Below are 17770 nucleotides of genomic sequence, written 5' to 3' on the forward strand. Positions count from 1 at the left end.
ACGGCTGGTCTTGAAGAAGCGTTCCATAGGCTTTAAAGCTTTGATTTAGCCAGGAAATGTTTTCCTCACAGTAAGTCTTTCTTGAAAGTGTAAGCAAATAAAACAGTTTAAAATAGACAGATCCCACACCCCCAAATAAAAACATAGCTTGAGCACACCTCCCGACTACTCATGTATTTACTTATAACCCATATTTATATCGCTATGCTAATGATTAGGTGAATCTTAAATCACAGACCATTTTATTTATTTTTTAAGTTTTTTTATTCAATGAAAGATTCTTTAAATTCTTTCGTGCTTTACAATTCTCAGAAGTTTTGCATTCATGTTTTTGTGTAATCCCATAATAACCCTTTTTTTTTTTTTAAACCCCTACCCCTATCTTGCCCCTCCACCGTTTCCTCTCCCCACTGGTAACCACTAGTTTGTTCTTTGTATCTGTGAGTCTGCTTCTTTTATCGAACAGACATTTTTAAAAGGTGAAGGTTTTAAATATTTTTAATTCCACTTTAATAGTTCAAAAAGCTTTTTCACACAGATAATTACAGAATATTTATTCATGGTTGTGATACCAGTGATCCAGAGATCTGTTTCTAAGTTCAGTTTATTTTGCTAATTAATTTTCATGGTTTTTTTTTTTTTTTTTTTTTTTTTTTTTTTTTTTTTTTTGTGGTATGCGGCCCTCTCACTGCTGTGGCCTCTCCCGTTGCGGAGCACAGGCTTCGGACGTGCAGGCTCAGCGGCCATGGCTCACGGGCCCAGCCGCTCCGTGGCATGTGGGATCTTCCCGGACCGGGGCACAAACCCGTGTCCTCTGCATCGACAGGAGGACTCTCAACCACTTCGCCACCAGGGAAGCCCTTCATGGGTTTTATAGCTGAAAAAAAAAAGTTCCCCTCAATGATATAATGTACATTATAAAATATGTATTTTTGCATGTTCAATAAAATAAATATTTCATGATTATAAACATAAATCTGCCACATTGTCTTCTTAGTAATTTTGAGAATTTGGGGTGAATTTCTTGTTATATCTGATTTTTACCTTAGATTGTGTTTGACGAGTAACTTGTGTGAGGAAGTGTCACTCTACCATTTTCTTGCTCTTCTCTTTTTGCATTATTAGTACTAGTTTCTTCCACAGATCTTTGCAGGCGTTTTCTTTAAGGCATCTGCCCGTCTTATAAGGGTTAGTTTACTTAAAAACAGGCAATATAATCTGCAATCCACCTATCCAGGCCCTGTAAACACAATGCCATGAAAAGTTAAAAACTGAGGGCCCTATTTTCAGCCCCTCTGTTTTTGGAACCAGCTGTCTTCCCTCAGGAACCTTCATGTTATTTAGACAACACGTAACCATCCAATTAAGACCAGCCGAGGGTGCCAGTGTAAATTCATAGATTAAGTATTAACAAGCTTTATTTCTGGCATGTGCTAGGTGGATGTGGTCTAATGTGGTACTCACTAGCCACACGTGGCTATTTTAATTTTATCAAAATTAAATAACGTTAAAAATTCAGTTCCTTAGTCACAGTATCCATGTTTCAAGCACTCAGTAACAGCTACATATTGGACAGCACAGATATGTAACAGTTCCATCAATGTAAAAAGTTCCACCGGAGAGCACTGTTGCAGATAGAACTAAGAGAAATATAGATTCTGGCGTTTTCTTTGAATTGCTGCAAGAGACCGTCTTACTTCCCCCTGAAGTAAATAAAGCCCTTTGGAGACCATTGCTCTGATGCTGCATGTTCTTGATAGTTTAAGTGGTGTTGTGATTTCATAAAACACTAACTCTGTGTATCTTTTTACAGATATTAATGAATGCTCCCTGAGTGACAATCTCTGTAGAAATGGAAAATGTGTAAACATGATTGGAACTTATCAGTGCTCCTGCAATGCTGGGTACCAGGCCACGCCAGACCGGCAGGGCTGTACAGGTAAGGGTAGGCCAGGCAGGTCTGGAAGTTGTATTTCTCAAGTCAGTCGAGGAATGCTTCTGGCACGGAATATATAATGACACCGATGGGAGTCCTTTGTCCTAAAAACAAATCTAAGAATGGGGGCAGATGCCATGGTTTGGTGTTTGCAGAGGAACCTTTGGTTTTATAATAAGAAACATCCTATATTTCTATATATATATATATATTTCATCCTATATGGTATATCTGAGTTCTTTAATCTTAGGTTACTGGAGCTGAATGTCAAATGAAATGCTGTCTAAAAGGAAGTGAGAGGAACTAAGAAAGGCTAATGTTACAATGATCAATCAACATGAAAAATCCAAAGTCACTGGAGCATTGTCTGTTTAAGAAGAAGTAGAAAAACTCTCTTTTTTTTTTTTTTTTTTAAGGAAGTATCTCTGACAAGTAACGTGGTGGCAATGTTTTTACAGATATTGACGAATGTATGATAATGAACGGAGGCTGTGACACCCAGTGCACTAATGCAGAAGGAAGCTATGAATGTAGCTGCAGTGAAGGTTATGCCCTGATGCCAGATGGGAGGTCATGTGCAGGTACAGGAAGGAAAATACACAGACTTTGTACATCTGGTTAATCTTATCTTACATATCTTACATATTTTGTGTGGAACTGGATGGAAAAAAATGCATGAGCTTAATAAAAGTCATCCTTGTTTTTCATTTGATTTTGATTTTGTATCATCAGATATTGATGAATGTGAAAATAATCCTGATATCTGTGATGGTGGGCAGTGTACCAACATTCCTGGAGAGTATCGCTGTCTGTGTTATGATGGCTTCATGGCTTCAATGGACATGAAAACATGCATTGGTGGGTGCCATAAGGACAGGATAAATATTTATGTACACACGCGCGCGCACCTAAGAAGAAAAGGCTTTTTTGGTTATTTTTAAAATTCAAACCATTGTATTAGAAGATGTGAAAGCCAAAAAGGAAGAAGTATTTGAAAAAAAAATCCTTAAAGACAATATATTTATCTGTAATACTGTGTCCTGCAAATACATTATATTTTAAACGTTATTTGTATATCTCATTGGTATGCTATTCAGTTTAAAAGATAGCTTTTGAATTACTAGAATAAACAAGTATTAACCAAGGTGTTGAAAATCAATTTCCTAGACGTGAATGAATGTGACTTAAATTCAAACATCTGCATGTTTGGGGAATGTGAGAACACCAAGGGATCCTTCATTTGCCACTGTCAACTGGGTTATTCAGTAAAGAAGGGGACCACGGGATGCACAGGTAGGTCTCAAGCTTGTGTCCCCTGTGTTTCAACTTCTTATATTTCAGAGGTTAACCTTCAACATCATTTGTTCCCTGGAATTTCTTGTACTTTCACCCACACCAGGTTGTGACAGTTATGTGATGAGTAACTGGCCCAGAGCATGTGTGATGCGTTTGTCTCTTCTCTGTGGTAGATGAGCACGGTCTCAGCTACCAAGCCGCAGACCTGGCTGCGTGCTTGGTCACGGAGTGGGAGAATGGGTGTGGAATCTGGCCCCCATGGTTCTGATGTGCTCCTGGTAGCTCTTGGGGCAGCGTTCACTTTCTCCTGCCCAAACAGGAGATATACGTAAGGAAGAAGCACCAAAAGACCTGGAGGAATCCCAGGTGTTTGCTGAGTTTTACAGTTCTTTTAAACTAACAAAAATTAATCTAAAACTTATATTTAGACTCTTTTCCTTCCTTTCTTTCCCCATCTTTTTCTCTGCTCTTCCCTCCTCTCTTTCCATTTGCTTTTGCCTTCTCTTCTCCCTGCCCAAATTTCCTCTCTTCGCTTTTTTTCTTTGTTCACCCCATTCATTTTATCTCTTATTCCTGTTCTCTACTAAATAGTTTTAGTCTTTTGAAGGGCGGATGGGGGTTGAGCTCCCAGGGTCAGTACTTTGGGCCAAATGTCCATCATTGCTCAAGGCTTTAGTGTGGTATTTTGCTCAAGCCAGGTGGTGGGTGACTTAGACTGCAACCTAGGCCTTAAGCTGACACCTCCAGGAAAGAGCAAGTAATGAAAGAAGAACTCTGCATGTTCATATGTGTGTGTACCACATACACAGACACTATATACATAATACTGATAAAAGCATCTGGTCATTTTCCAGAAAACATTTCCAGTGATTATTTATATATTCTGGCTGGCAATTTCTTTCAGGGAAGGCCTTGTTTGATTTGGATCATGAACTTCCAAATCCTGTTGGAGTCTAAACATATTAAAAATAAAAGTGACGTTAATGTTTTCTCTGTGTTTACTTTAAAATTTTGCCTATACAGAAATCTCTTGGAAGTAGAATTAACTAGGTTGTATCTTATCTTCATATTAACTACGGTTTCTCAGATGTGGATGAGTGTGAAATTGGTGCCCACAACTGTGACATGCATGCCTCATGTCTAAACGTCCCAGGAAGCTTCAAATGTAGCTGCAGAGAAGGCTGGGTTGGAAATGGCATCAAATGTATTGGTGAGTATTTTGCAAATGTAAATAACCTTCGCTAAGACACAAAATCCCTAGAGGCTCTTCTTTGCACAGTTGTTAACCTACATACTTAAGTAGGAACATGGCTCTTAGTTTCATTTATTCTCTTGAAAATTAAAGGCTGTCTTTCGTTGCAAGATAATTCTTGCCTAAGAGTTTCCTTTAACTTTGGTATAAATGATCAAATTACAACAGTATGCCTTGGCATCTGCTTTTTAATGTGGTGTTGTTCAGTAAAAATTATTTGATGTGCAGCCAGAAATCCAAACAGCTGTAGGATGAAACATGACTAATATATTTTTCCAGTTTTTTCATAGAGTAACAGTGAGATTTAAAACACAGTGAAATAAATGAAGGGAATGAGATGATTTTTTTCAGATAACCTAGGTCTATAGTAAGTGGTCAATACCAGCTTCTTAATAGAAAATAGAATTCTTCTTCCAGAGAAATCTAAATGTCTTGGATTCCAAGGAGCCAGATTAGAAGGAGAATGTGAAGGCAGTTGCCATTCTCCAAGTTTTATAGTTCTTGACCAGAGTCTAATAAGTCCTTTATAGCTGTGAGGCAAGGAACTGGATTTTACCCTTGATGTCATTCATAGTGCTGCTTGGTACGTTCAGTGTTTTATGTGCCTCAACAATAAGACATGTTGCAACTCGTAAAAAGTATCCAGGTCTATTTAAAATACATATTAAAGCAAGCAAAACCGACCTCCCCATGATTACTCATTAAAACCTGATAAGCCTGCAGCAAGAATTAAAGGATAATTTTAAGATCTCTTATTAATAATATTAGTTAATTTGAATGTACTTTCTTACCTACTCAATTGTTTTATACTTGTCAGGTGTTTATGAGCTGACTCCAGAATTTGAGTTAACATAGTTTTTAAATAACTTTGCTAGGGAAGTTTCTCTCACGGTGTCACTAAGTCCACTAGCTACCCACTTGAGTCCAGCCATTTCTCTATCATTAATCTCACAACTTTTCAGCTATATCCCCATTCCCAGTTTTCTAGTCCCATTTGTTTACTGTTTTTCCCTCCTCTAGCCTCCCTTTTTTTGTGCTTCTTGTCCATCTATCACTCTGGCCAGCTATCGAAAAATAGCCTGCCACTAATACCAAAGATTTAACCATGTCCAGGCACCTCTACTCCAAAATGGCATCCAAATCCCTCCACTCCTTTCCATCTCCATCCCCCTGCTCTCATCACAACCGTTCTCTCTCTCAATCTGCCCCCCACCCCAGCCCTTTCTCTCTGTTAGCTGCTGAAAGAACCTCCTCATATGTTGACTTACTCCCTCTCTGGTCCTCCCGCAATCCATTCTCCACATTGCAGCCAGGTAGATTTTTTTAAACCATGGATCTGATTTCTTCACAATTGTCATCTTAATCCATTGAATTTAGGATAAACTTCAGCTTCCTTCACATGGTTTACAAGACCCTATGGCATCTTCCCACTATCTCTCCAGCTTCACTTTCCTTCATCCTTGGTCTCCTACATTGTGCTTTGTCACTCTAACCTCCTTTAATTTTTGTCACATCAGAGCTCTTTTCCTTCTCAGTGTTTTCATACGTGCTGTTCCCTCTGCAAGGAAGACCCATCCCTACTTCTGTTTGCAGGTCAACTCTTGCTCATCCTTCAGATGTGAAGTTAACTGAAAATGACTTCCTCAGTGGAGCTTTCCTAATTCCTGCAATCCAAATTACACACCCTTCTTATTTCCTTATACCTTGTAACTTTTCTTCATGGTACATGTATGACAGTATTTAATTTAATTGAATTCTCTGTGTTTAACATCTGTCTTTTCCACTAGACTAGGGGTTCCATGAGGTCAAGAATCATATCTTGGTTTCCTCATCTGTAAAATGAACTTGAAAATTCTATGGTAATTTTCCTGCTCTGAAATTCAGTATTATCTTGAAAATTGACCCCTTTTTTAGTGATAAGGTAGCCAATGATAAAATTCACCCTCGGTAGAAATCAGAAGGAAATCTAGGCCTGGTTTTCTTTTAAACATTATAATTCTAGTTGATTAGACAGCTCACAAAATGCTTGAACTAATTATTTTTGCCCATGTTTGTAGCATGAACATTTTGGATTATAGGTCTGAGGTCTTAGAAAATTATATAGAACTGCAACTTGACCAGTAAACTAAAATACATTCCATTTGGCCAGTTTGGGGCCAGTTTACATTTAAATTAAGACAAATGAAAATCTTCCTGGGTGTTTAAATACTCCATTTTCATTTCTGAACTTTATTGCTATGTTCTCTTGACATGCAGATCTGGACGAATGTTCTAATGGAACCCACCAGTGCAGCATAAACGCTCAGTGTGTCAATACCCCAGGCTCCTACCGCTGTGCCTGCTCCGAAGGGTTCACTGGAGATGGATTTACCTGCTCAGGTGGGTGAGGTCCTGATTTTCATGCAACACTCTGTATGTTTTCATCATCAGAAGAAGACTGTAGTTAAAGGAGGCTGAAATCACTACCTCTGTTTTTACACTTGACTTAAGGTGAATATGTATCTTTTGCTTACATTAAACACAAAAACCTGGAAATTTTTTAAAATAATGGCATTTATTACTATCATGTACTCTTAGTGACTGTCATTTCCTTTTATTCATTAATTAATATAATGGTCAAAAATACAGGCTCTGAGTCAGACCATCTGGATCCAGATCTTGCCTGTGCTGCTTACTGGCCATATAGACTTAAGTGAATGACTTAACCTGTGTGTCCTTAGTTTCTCCATTTTGAAATGGACATGGTGGTAATAATAATAATAAGTACTATTTCCCTTTTTCTTTTATATCATTGAATGAATGACATGTTGGGAAAACTATACAGCTTCTTAAAATAAAATCTGTGACCTACCCAATCACTGCTATTTATTATGTTTATCAGAATCTCAGTTTATCACATGGTATTGAAAGGATTAAATGGAATAATACAAGTAAAGAGCTTAGAAACATGCATCATAAGAGCTTAATGAATGTGAGTAAATTCACTCTGCATTCCTTGAGGATAAAACATCCACTTATTATATTCACGTAAAAGACTAGATCATCTTGCTGGACATAAAGAATGATACTTTTAAGCTTGAGAGATAGGTGTTTCTCAGTTGAATTTCAGTGCACACTTTAAACCCCAAATTAAAAAATAGTTTTTTCTAATTAGTGACATCAAAAACACAGACTTACAGTTTTCTAATGCCTCTTTAAGAAAACATGTTTATTCAGTTGTAAAGCTTCCTTACTTTTAAACCTCGGGTACTGCATCTTTCTTAGCATGTCTCTGCACGGTGGTGTGAGGGCAGGGGCATGGCTTTGGTATCAGACACAGCTGGACCTAGACCCTGGCTCAGCCACAGATTAGATCACTGTGACTCCCAGGCATCAGTCACCTCCTCTTAGCCTCGGGTTCTTCCTCTTGTAAACCTCACAGGGTTGGTGAACTAAGTGAAAACATGAACGTCAGGCAGCTAGCACACTCCTTGGCAAATGTTAGGCCCTAAATATAAGAATATTTTAATGAGAATGTAATGGCATGAAAGAAACTTTCCTCACTCCCTTAGAGTGTCCCTTACTTGCTTAAAAATACTTGAACTAGTGAAAAAGTTGTTCATTTTAATACTGTAATGTTTTCAAATGAATTAACACCATTTTAAGATTAATTCCAATGTTCTTGGTTATATCTAAATGATGTTGGTGTAACACAGATGCATCAAATTAGCATTAAAGAGAACTGAGACAGATGTGAGAGACACCTCGTTCCTCCTGTTTATCATAATGGAATTGAATGTTAGGGCATAAACAGCTCTGCTATCAAGTTGTATACCCTTATTTAGGTGTATATGGATAATTGTTGTTTGATGTTAATGAGCACTAACTCAAGCCAGTGAGACTGGTTTAGTTATAGAGCAAAGAAAAAAATGTCATGAGATTTGGAACTTAATAGAGATGTAATTTGCTCCTTCAACAGATGTTGATGAGTGTGCAGAAAACATAAATCTCTGTGAGAATGGACAGTGCCTCAACGTCCCAGGTGCATATCGCTGCGAGTGTGAGATGGGCTTCACTCCAGCCTCAGACAGCAGATCCTGCCAAGGTGGGTCACCAGGATTCCAACTCATTTCCAAGTTGGATCAACTACAACAAATGAAACCACAAAAAGGGCTGAACAGGCTCCACCTGGAAGCAGCATACACAGCACATGCTGCACACATAAAAGTCATTTGTTTAAGCATGGATTATTTTGCCGAATGAATAATGATGAAGGTGGCTTTCATCTCTTATGAAGTTTTCCTGGCCAGGAGCCAAGAGTTGGAACTTTGGCTTATTCGTTTTTTTTTTTTTTTAACTGTTTCTTTTTTTATCACTAAATGAATGAAATGTGGATAAACTGTTCAGCTTTTAAAATATATTGTGTACCTCAATCACTGCTATTTAATGTGTTTATCAAAATCTAAGTAGCTCATTTTTGGCATTACCTTTATGCTTTAGTCAACTGTCTGTATGTCTGGGACTGGAAGTCCTCTTCAGGGACTCATCAAGAACTACACCTTTTGCTTAATAGTCATGTCTCCTGCCTCTAAGTTATGACATCACCCCCTTTCCTAGAAATGGGACTTTGTGACTAGTGTGATATCTTTCCAAGAAAAAGAATTTGGATTTTCTTTTACATTAGAGACTCAATTCACATTACATAGAGTATGGGCCATCATTGTGTTCATAAAAGTACATGAAAATGTAAATAAAGGAGAAGGATTGAAAACAATTCATATGCCATAAGGTTTTAACAAAATTAGTGATTCATAGAAAACCTTAAAAAAAAACTCAGGCTAACTGCTAGCAAAGATTATAAAATAAAACCAGATTACAGGCTTTCCCTACATGAGTATCTAATCAAATGAACAGAAATAGTAAATGCCAGCGTGGGCGCGCGCGCGCGCGCGCACACACACACACACACACATTTCACCAGCATCAACCAAACAAAAATTATGCAATCTGGGGTAGCTTGGAGTAGAGCCTGACTCTGCCCCACCACCAGAAGTGTCACTGAAGAAAGAAAGGGTGCCTAAAAGATCATGGCAATTTCCATAAATATCTACCAATTTGGAGAGAATCAGAATGAGAGAATGAATAGCAGGCTCTGGGAAGATGATATTAGAAACTGAAAGTATTCATGCTTCTACTTTGACCTGCTAGGTTGGGCAGAACCTAAACCATTTTATACAAGGCAGCTGTAGAATGAGCTTTATTTTTTTCCTAGTCCTGGTTCCTTCTAAGCATTGAAGTCAATTGGTAGAAACTGTGAGTCAATGTGTTTATGGAATTACATGATTTATTACCCACGTCAGCTTGACAAGAATTGGTGGGAAAAGGGACAAGTTAGCAATAGCCAGACACTTTTGCCAACATAAAATTTCAAAATTAATCCTTTATACATAAGACAGCATTTCCCTTTCATAATTCTGTTCCATTATTTGTGGCCTAGGGTCTTCCAAAACTTCTCACAGAACCTCCCTCAAGGTGATGTTAAATAGTTTCTGTTTACTGTACTTCCTTCTCATGTTGGCTTTCCCAAAATATGTTGTTTCCATGGAGAGAAATCCCAGTTGCCAGGGCACCTGAGAGTGGCACACATGTAGCTCACCCTTTGCTCCATTTAGCCAGATGCCAACTTTTGAGATCCCAAAAATGCAATTCCATGGTTCTGCCTGTTTCTCTATGGTTTTGTCTTCTCTCTTTCTATGAGATCTGGCACATTTAGACAGTTTATCCTGAATTTATTACTTTAATTCCTTGATATTTTCCCATCTTATTATAAATTGATGCCCCTTTGAATTGATCCTCTAAACAACATTTTCCACTCAGTATCTACCTCTAATCATAAATTCTCAGAATTTCTATAGAGTTTAAAAAACTGCTGGAGTTGGCCATTTCCCAGTATTCTTCACCAAAATGGGAAGGTACAGAACCTGCAAGAACCTCCTCAGGGACAGGTTAGGACTCCATCAGATGGAGTAAACCCAGATACAGAGCATTTAGTATGATTTCCGAAGAGAGAGCAGGGGCCAGGTTCACCAACAAAGAGCACACAGAGCCCAGTGGAGGTCCTCCCATCCGTATTTCTCCTCTTCCCCCACCTTATGAAACTCTGGGCCACAGAATAGAAGCTATAATGAAAGCCGTACCCCAAGCTGTCTTCCAAAGAAAGCCCAAATCAAAAAAGAAGGGAGGATGTCGAGAAGCTCCATCTAAACTGTATCTCAGAGTACAGTTGACACTTGAATAACTTGGGGGCTAGGGACACTTACCATCAGCATGGGGGGAAATCTGTGTATAACTTGTAGTCGGCCCTCAGTGTTCACAGTTCTCTGCATTCGCGGTTCCATGTCCACACATTTAACCAACTGCAGATAGTGTAGTTGTACTACATACACTGTGGTATTTACTATTGAAAAAAATCCATGTATAAGTAGACCTGCACAGTTCAAATGTATGTTGTTCAAGCATCAACTGTATATAAAACTCTTGAAAGAGCTGACCAAGTAATGTGTAAACAAACTGAAACAACAGCAACTGTGCAGGTGTTCTATGGAAACAACAACAACAAAAAAAGCATACAAAAAGCAGATAATCAATCCAGAGTAGAGGAAAACTACTCAAGGAACAAGAGCAAATTTCGCATAGGTATATTGTACCTCAGATAACCTTAATAAAAACATATGATTGAACAAGTTCAAAGTGATTATAAAAACAGAAAAGAAAGACAAAAAGAGATATTGCAGAGTTAAGGGAAACAAAAAACGTGGGCCAGTGCAGCAAAATAAGAGAACAATTAAATAGACACAGCAAAGAACAGAGGAGATGAAAATGTAATTAGTACCATAGAGAATGGAGGTGAGATAATCACAGTGAAAAAAAAGGGGGGAGAGGATAAATTAACACTATTAGAGAAAAGACAAAGACCATAAACTTAAGTATAATGGGTGTTTCTGAAGTGAAGAGTCCCTAAAAATTGAATAGAAAAAAAGTATTAAACAACCAAACATTTTCCTGAAATAGAAGGAACTGAATATACAGAAAGAAGTAAATCATTTTTATTTAACCTAATTGAATTTGTCAACTTAAGTAATAGAGATTCTTCAAACTGCAGATAGAAAAGGCAAGTCATGAACAAAACAAACATTCAGTACCAACACACATTAGAATGCTGCCCTCACAGTTATAAGGACACATGTGACAAGAAAGCTATACCTCAGAGTTAGTTAATTATAAAGACAATAGACAGGGCTTCCCTGGTGGTGCAGTGGTTAAGAATCCTCCTGCCAGTGCAGGGGACACGGGTTCGAGCCCTGGTCCGGGAAGATTTCGCATGCCAAGGAGCAACTCAGCCAGTTGCGCCAGTAACTGAGCCTGTACTCTAGAGCCCACGCGCCACAACTGCTGAAGCCCGCGCGCCACAACTGCTGAAGCCCTCGCGCCTAGAGCCCATGCTTTGCAACAAGAGAGGCCACCGCAATGAGAAGCCTACACACCACAACGAAGAGTAACCCCTGCTCACCGCAACTAGAGAAAGCCTGCGCACAGCAATGAAGACCCAACACAGTCAAAAATAAATAAATAAAATAAATAAATTTATTAAAAAAAAAAAAAGACATAGACATATCCTGACAAGTGAAATAATTCAGAAAGAAACCACCTGTGGGATCTCCCTTCTTGTCTTGGGCAAAACAAAAACAAAAAAGACACACAACTTATCAGCAATGAAAAACAGCCAATCAAGAAGTAAATGGAGAAGTGACAATAAAAACATTATTGATTCCTTTAAAGAATTAGTACTAAATACTGTAGAGATTATGGTAAATGCCATGAACATTTAAAAAGTGAAAATAATATGAATAACAAAAATGAGTTGGAAGCATATATGGATGCTAATTGTTAATCATCATTGTATAGAATCCATTAATACTGTCTTAAAATTGTGTTTGAATTTTAACATAAAACCAAAAGATGATACAGTTTTAGTGTTTTCATCAATTCTTACCATTAGAAAGCATTTTAGAAGATACTGAGATAATGAAAAATTGATCTGATGCCTGGAAATTGTTTCAGCTTTACTCTCTGTGAATATGCACTGAGAAATATCAATGTTTGGAATGGTGTTCATCCAATTACAATGATAATTCTGGATAGAAGCATTTTTGAGTGATTTTTGTTCTTGCTATCTTATTTTCTGTGTTTCCTATCTTTTCTGTTTCCTATCACCACTTTTCTGTATTGTTCAATTTTCTGAATATGCATCAATTTTATAAAAACAAGGCAGTATTCTCTTAAAATACCTTATTCCACGCAACTTTTATGTTATTTAAATGGAAGTTATTTCTAATAAAGTTCACTTAAAAGTAAAATGCATATGCAGAAGGCTGATAATACAATTCCACTTCAATTTATAGATTAACACAACTCAATTATAAACTAACTTAATGAGTCTTTACTGATTTATATAAAAAGAATAACTTTGTTTATTGCCCCAACACAAGTAAAGACAACTTTACACATCAATTGAACTTCTAGACACAATTTGAATTATACTTTAAATATAAGATAGTTGCAATGCTTTATTTTGACAATCATAAATGACCAAAAGACCCGTTTATACTTAAGATATAACTGTCTCAAGACAGCATTTTAGAATGACTTGTCTAGTCTAGCCTAAAATGGCATGCCTGGTGTGCATTCTCAGGATATGAGGTAATTTGTGTACAAAAATGTCCATCCTCTTCCTATGTGTAGAAATACAGATTACTTCTACAGCTGTACAGGCACACTATGCCTTCATTTTCATACAAATGAGGAGTAATAACTTCTTGTTTATTTTGAGTTAAAGCTTCATGGAAGACTTTCATAAACTGAATTTATGATTTCAGTCCAGTAGAGATATCTTAATGAGATTTGGAGGAATGTGGGGCAATGGATGATCTTATTACACACTACTGGGAAAAAACTTCTTTCCCTGTTTATAACTGACTTTATTATAACAGATCAGATTACATAACAAGAAAGAAGTTTAAAAAATTAAACTTAAATAATTTAAAAGATATATTTAATATTTAAAATATTTATGTTGTATATTTTGTATGTTGTAGATGTTTATAAAACATTGCTGTTTTCACTTAATTATTATAATCTTTGAATTTGTTTTTATCTTTAATTTTTTACAATCTTATTCCTTTAACACGTTCATATTTAATTTCTAAAAGGTTTTTATGCCCTAGGCCAATTTTTTTCTGAAGTATTTTACAGGTCAAGACAGTAAAATACTGTCAATAAAATAAGATAATATTCTTTCATATTTCTGACCCATATAAACATTAGTTGCTTGCCATTTATGTGACATCTCTGGTCAAAGAAAAAGAAAATTTTTTGCTGCATAAAAACATCTGAGGAGATAGAATAATTTATTAATGTCATACAGTAAATCTAAATGTCCTTGTAATCAAGAGATTACTATTTTTTTTAATCTCCAGATATCGATGAATGCTCCTTCCAAAATATTTGTGTCTTTGGAACATGTAATAATTTGCCTGGTATGTTTCATTGTATCTGTGATGATGGTTACGAATTGGACAGAACCGGAGGGAACTGTACAGGTATGGCCAGTTAAGGGCTTAATTGTGTTCTTATTAGTTGAAATGAACATTTTGTGCTAGATATAGAAGTTCCTCAAATTTCTGCTTAGCCTGCTATGCCTTGGGCTATGCATTTTTTGGAAAAAAAATTACATTCTGATACATTTATTGTTTTATTATTTTTGAATTAATTTTTATTGGAGTATGGTTGCTTTACAATGTTGTGTTAGCCTCCACTACACAACAAAATGAATCAGCCATACACATACAGATATCCCCTCCCTTTTGGACTTCCCTCCCATTTAGGTTACCACAGTGCATTAGGTAGAGCTCCCTGTGCTATACAGTATGTTCCCATCAGTTGTCTATTTTATACATAGTGTCAATAATGTATATGTGTCAGTTCCAGTCTCCCAATTCCTCACACCCCACCCCTTTCCCCCTTGGCTGATACATTTATTTTTAACTATTGAATTGATCCATTGTAATATAAACAACTTAATATTAAATATCCAACACGAAATTAGTAAAGTATTTCTTTGTATGTATTTGTGATGTCCACATATATGTACAAATATATAATACATATGTTTAAGTTTAATTAAACAAACAGTGATAAAATGTTTTTCTTCAGAATTGCAACGTTTCATTATAATCTATTTATTAAGGATATTAAATGATATCATCATGAATACTGTGTGACTGATCTATGGAAACTGCTTTAGGTGTATACAAGTATTTCATTTTTATTTCATTGTTCTGAGTCCCTCCTAAAGATTTTTAGTCTACTGACTTGCAAAATTTCCACCAAATTCTTTGGAACAGCAGTATGCACAAGGAAAGTAAAGATGTTAATGTGGGCATTTTAAATGTTTTTCCTAGATATTGATGAATGTGCAGATCCAATAAACTGTGTGAACGGCCTATGTGTCAACACTCCTGGTCGCTATGAGTGTAACTGTCCACCCGATTTCCAGCTGAACCCCACCGGTGTGGGTTGTGTTGGTAAGCAAAAGCTATATGAAACAAATGAATAGAAGTACATAGAGTTAAATACTCATACTCTCTTGTGATGACCATTTACTACAATTTACTTGAGAACAAAATAGTAGTCCTTTACCTGAAGGAACTCTAGATTACCAAAATATATGGTCACTTTTATCCTGCTTATCTTCCAAGTCATATTTTGAAACAGGAATTTTTAAGACATCTGCTCCCACCACCTCCTCTCACAGACTTGAGAACCAGGGCCCTAAAGGTGCAGTCATTTGTTCAAGGTCTCAGTGCTTGCACATGGCAGAGCTGAAGCAGTGTCCCGGGTTGCCTGGCTCCCTGTCCAGTACATTGGCCAGGACAGATGTGTTTGAAATGTGGAATCAGTTTTACAAAATGAATATGTTTCAGGTTTATGCATGACAACTAACAAGCAAGCAGTTAACGGCATTTATAGGACCATTTCAGGTATATATTTTTTCAAAACCAAGAAAATACAGAATAAAATTTGAGTTAGCTATGATTAAATTCCTATTAAAATTTCTAGTAAGGTTGTTTGTGCCTTTTTCCTCTGCAGATTATTTTCAAAATGACTTACAAATATAAAAAATTAAAAAGGTTCACTGGATGCATATGGCAGATAACAAGGACTGTTTTTCCTGATACCAAAGGCTAAGAATATGCAAACTCTGTGAACCAGCAGCTCCTCTCTGGGCTTTAGATATCAAATAAAGTAACTTACAGGCCCATACGGAAACATAAGGAAAAATATTCAGTGCCTCATTATTTGCAGTGGCAAGAATTTAGAAGCCATATTTGGAGAGTGGATAGATTGAAAAAGAATTGCAGTTGAATACTGTGGAGTTGACGGATTGGATGTTATAAAGATGGAATGAGGTATACGACAAAATACCATTTATAGAAATTTAAAATATGCACACGAAAACAAAAATACTAATTTTGCAGGAGCAGAGACCAAAAGAATAATATTAAACACATTCATATGGTTGAGTAGGGGATGAGGAATGAGAATGGAGAGCAGGGATAAAAGAGAGAGAATGGGAGGGAAGGAGGAAGGAAGGAGGAATGAATACAGCCTAGTAAGAGCAGAACCATGAGTTAACACCTCTGTCTGCACCCGAGTCAGTAACAAAAACAAAACCAAAAAAAAAAAAAAAAGAGAAAAATAAAATAATATAAAGCTGCCCAAGATTAAATGTGCAGCCGGAGATGAAAACTACTTGGTAGACTGTAATAAGGACTTTGGATTTTACTCTGATTGATGTGGGACACCACTGGGAGTGGCCTGGGCTAAGGTAATGCTTCTGAAGGATGACTCTGGCTATGGTGGGGAAAATAGACTATAGTTGGGTCCAGAGATGAGTTAGGAAACAATTGCAATAGTCCAGATGAGGGATGATGGTGGCTTGAGCTCAGGTTGTAGTGATTTAGAAGCAGTGGTAAGTCATCAGAGTCCAGATATATTTTGCAAGTAGTGTTGACAGACCTTATTACTGGATTGAATAAGGCATGATAGTAAGGATTCAAAGTTTGACTGCCAGGTATAGGGCCTGAGCAATTAAAAAATTGGAGTTTCCATTTATTGAAAATGCAGAAGCCTGGGAGAGGATTGGAGCAGGTTTTGTATGTGGAGGAAAGAGTATCAAGTGTTTGATTTTAGACGTGTTAACTCTAAAATACCTTAGCTATCTAAGAGGAGAAATCAAATACTAGGCACATGGCAGAAAGATCTGAGTTCAGGGGAGAGGTGAAAGATGGAACCACAAATTTGATAGTATTTAAAGTCATGGAACTAATGAGGTGATCTAGATGGTAATTATGGATAGAGACAAGACAAAGGCTGAGATTCACTGATCTCTTAAGTAGCCTCCCTAAAGTTGTTACAGACTGGCTTTCCCAAAACCTGCAAAACTCAATGTGCAAATTGAAACTAAACTGTGGGAGAATGGAGATTATGGGGAGGAGAGGAAGGAGATGGAGTTATCAATATTTCAGTGATAGGATACGTTGCTTTAAATTAACATATTGGATTTCACTCCCTTTATTGATAAACTCATGCTATAGATTGATTATAGGAAACATTTTTTGCAATCATATTATTAAAGGTCCAGAATGTCCCAGATGAGTAATTGCTTACTATCTTGTTTAGTCCATGATCTATATGGATGTGTAGATGTAGGAAAGTGTAATTTATTTAATTCCTGCAACTCAGTCTTGAAAAAGTTTAAAGCAAGAGATTATTCTGTTCTGGGGATTAATGTACAGAATTTGAATTTCATCATTTGAGTGACCATTCTCCAAAACAGGCATTCTTACTCTGATAAGGACAATTTTAAGTTCCTGTGTTGCCCTGCAGACAATCGAGTGGGCAACTGTTACCTGAAGTTCGGTCCTCGGGGCGACGGGAGTCTCTCCTGCAACACTGAGATTGGGGTGGGCGTCAGCCGCTCCTCCTGTTGCTGCTCTCTGGGGAAGGCCTGGGGGAACCCCTGCGAGACCTGCCCCCCTGTCAATAGCAGTGAGTATGGAACGGAAGAAGAGGAAAGAAACACTGGTAGCTGAGCACTAGCTACCATTTTCTTCTGGTGCTAGGGGGTGAGGGAGGTAGTGAGGGTCAAAACTTTGAATCTGGACTACTTTCAATGATTGTGCTGA

At 37.2% G+C, this 17770-nt stretch overlaps 1 protein-coding gene across 1 annotated transcript in view; it reads left to right on the plus strand.

Annotated features, from left to right (window-relative positions):
- Nucleotides 1-17770, plus strand: part of FBN2 (fibrillin 2) — a 225817-nt gene that overhangs the window by 162166 nt on the left and 45881 nt on the right. Inside the window, exons 28-37 of the mRNA XM_024757148.1 lie at nucleotides 1814-1939; nucleotides 2395-2517; nucleotides 2669-2794; nucleotides 3104-3229; nucleotides 4320-4442; nucleotides 6741-6863; nucleotides 8443-8568; nucleotides 14000-14122; nucleotides 14984-15106; nucleotides 17472-17633. Coding sequence (XP_024612916.1) covers nucleotides 1814-1939; nucleotides 2395-2517; nucleotides 2669-2794; nucleotides 3104-3229; nucleotides 4320-4442; nucleotides 6741-6863; nucleotides 8443-8568; nucleotides 14000-14122; nucleotides 14984-15106; nucleotides 17472-17633 — 1281 coding nt within the window. The remainder of the gene's footprint in view (nucleotides 1-1813; nucleotides 1940-2394; nucleotides 2518-2668; nucleotides 2795-3103; nucleotides 3230-4319; nucleotides 4443-6740; nucleotides 6864-8442; nucleotides 8569-13999; nucleotides 14123-14983; nucleotides 15107-17471; nucleotides 17634-17770) is intronic.

This window comes from Neophocaena asiaeorientalis, unplaced genomic scaffold (assembly GCF_003031525.2).
Source record: "Neophocaena asiaeorientalis asiaeorientalis breed wild unplaced genomic scaffold, Neophocaena_asiaeorientalis_V1.1 scaffold149, whole genome shotgun sequence".
Classification (NCBI taxonomy): Eukaryota; Metazoa; Chordata; class Mammalia; order Artiodactyla; family Phocoenidae; genus Neophocaena; species Neophocaena asiaeorientalis.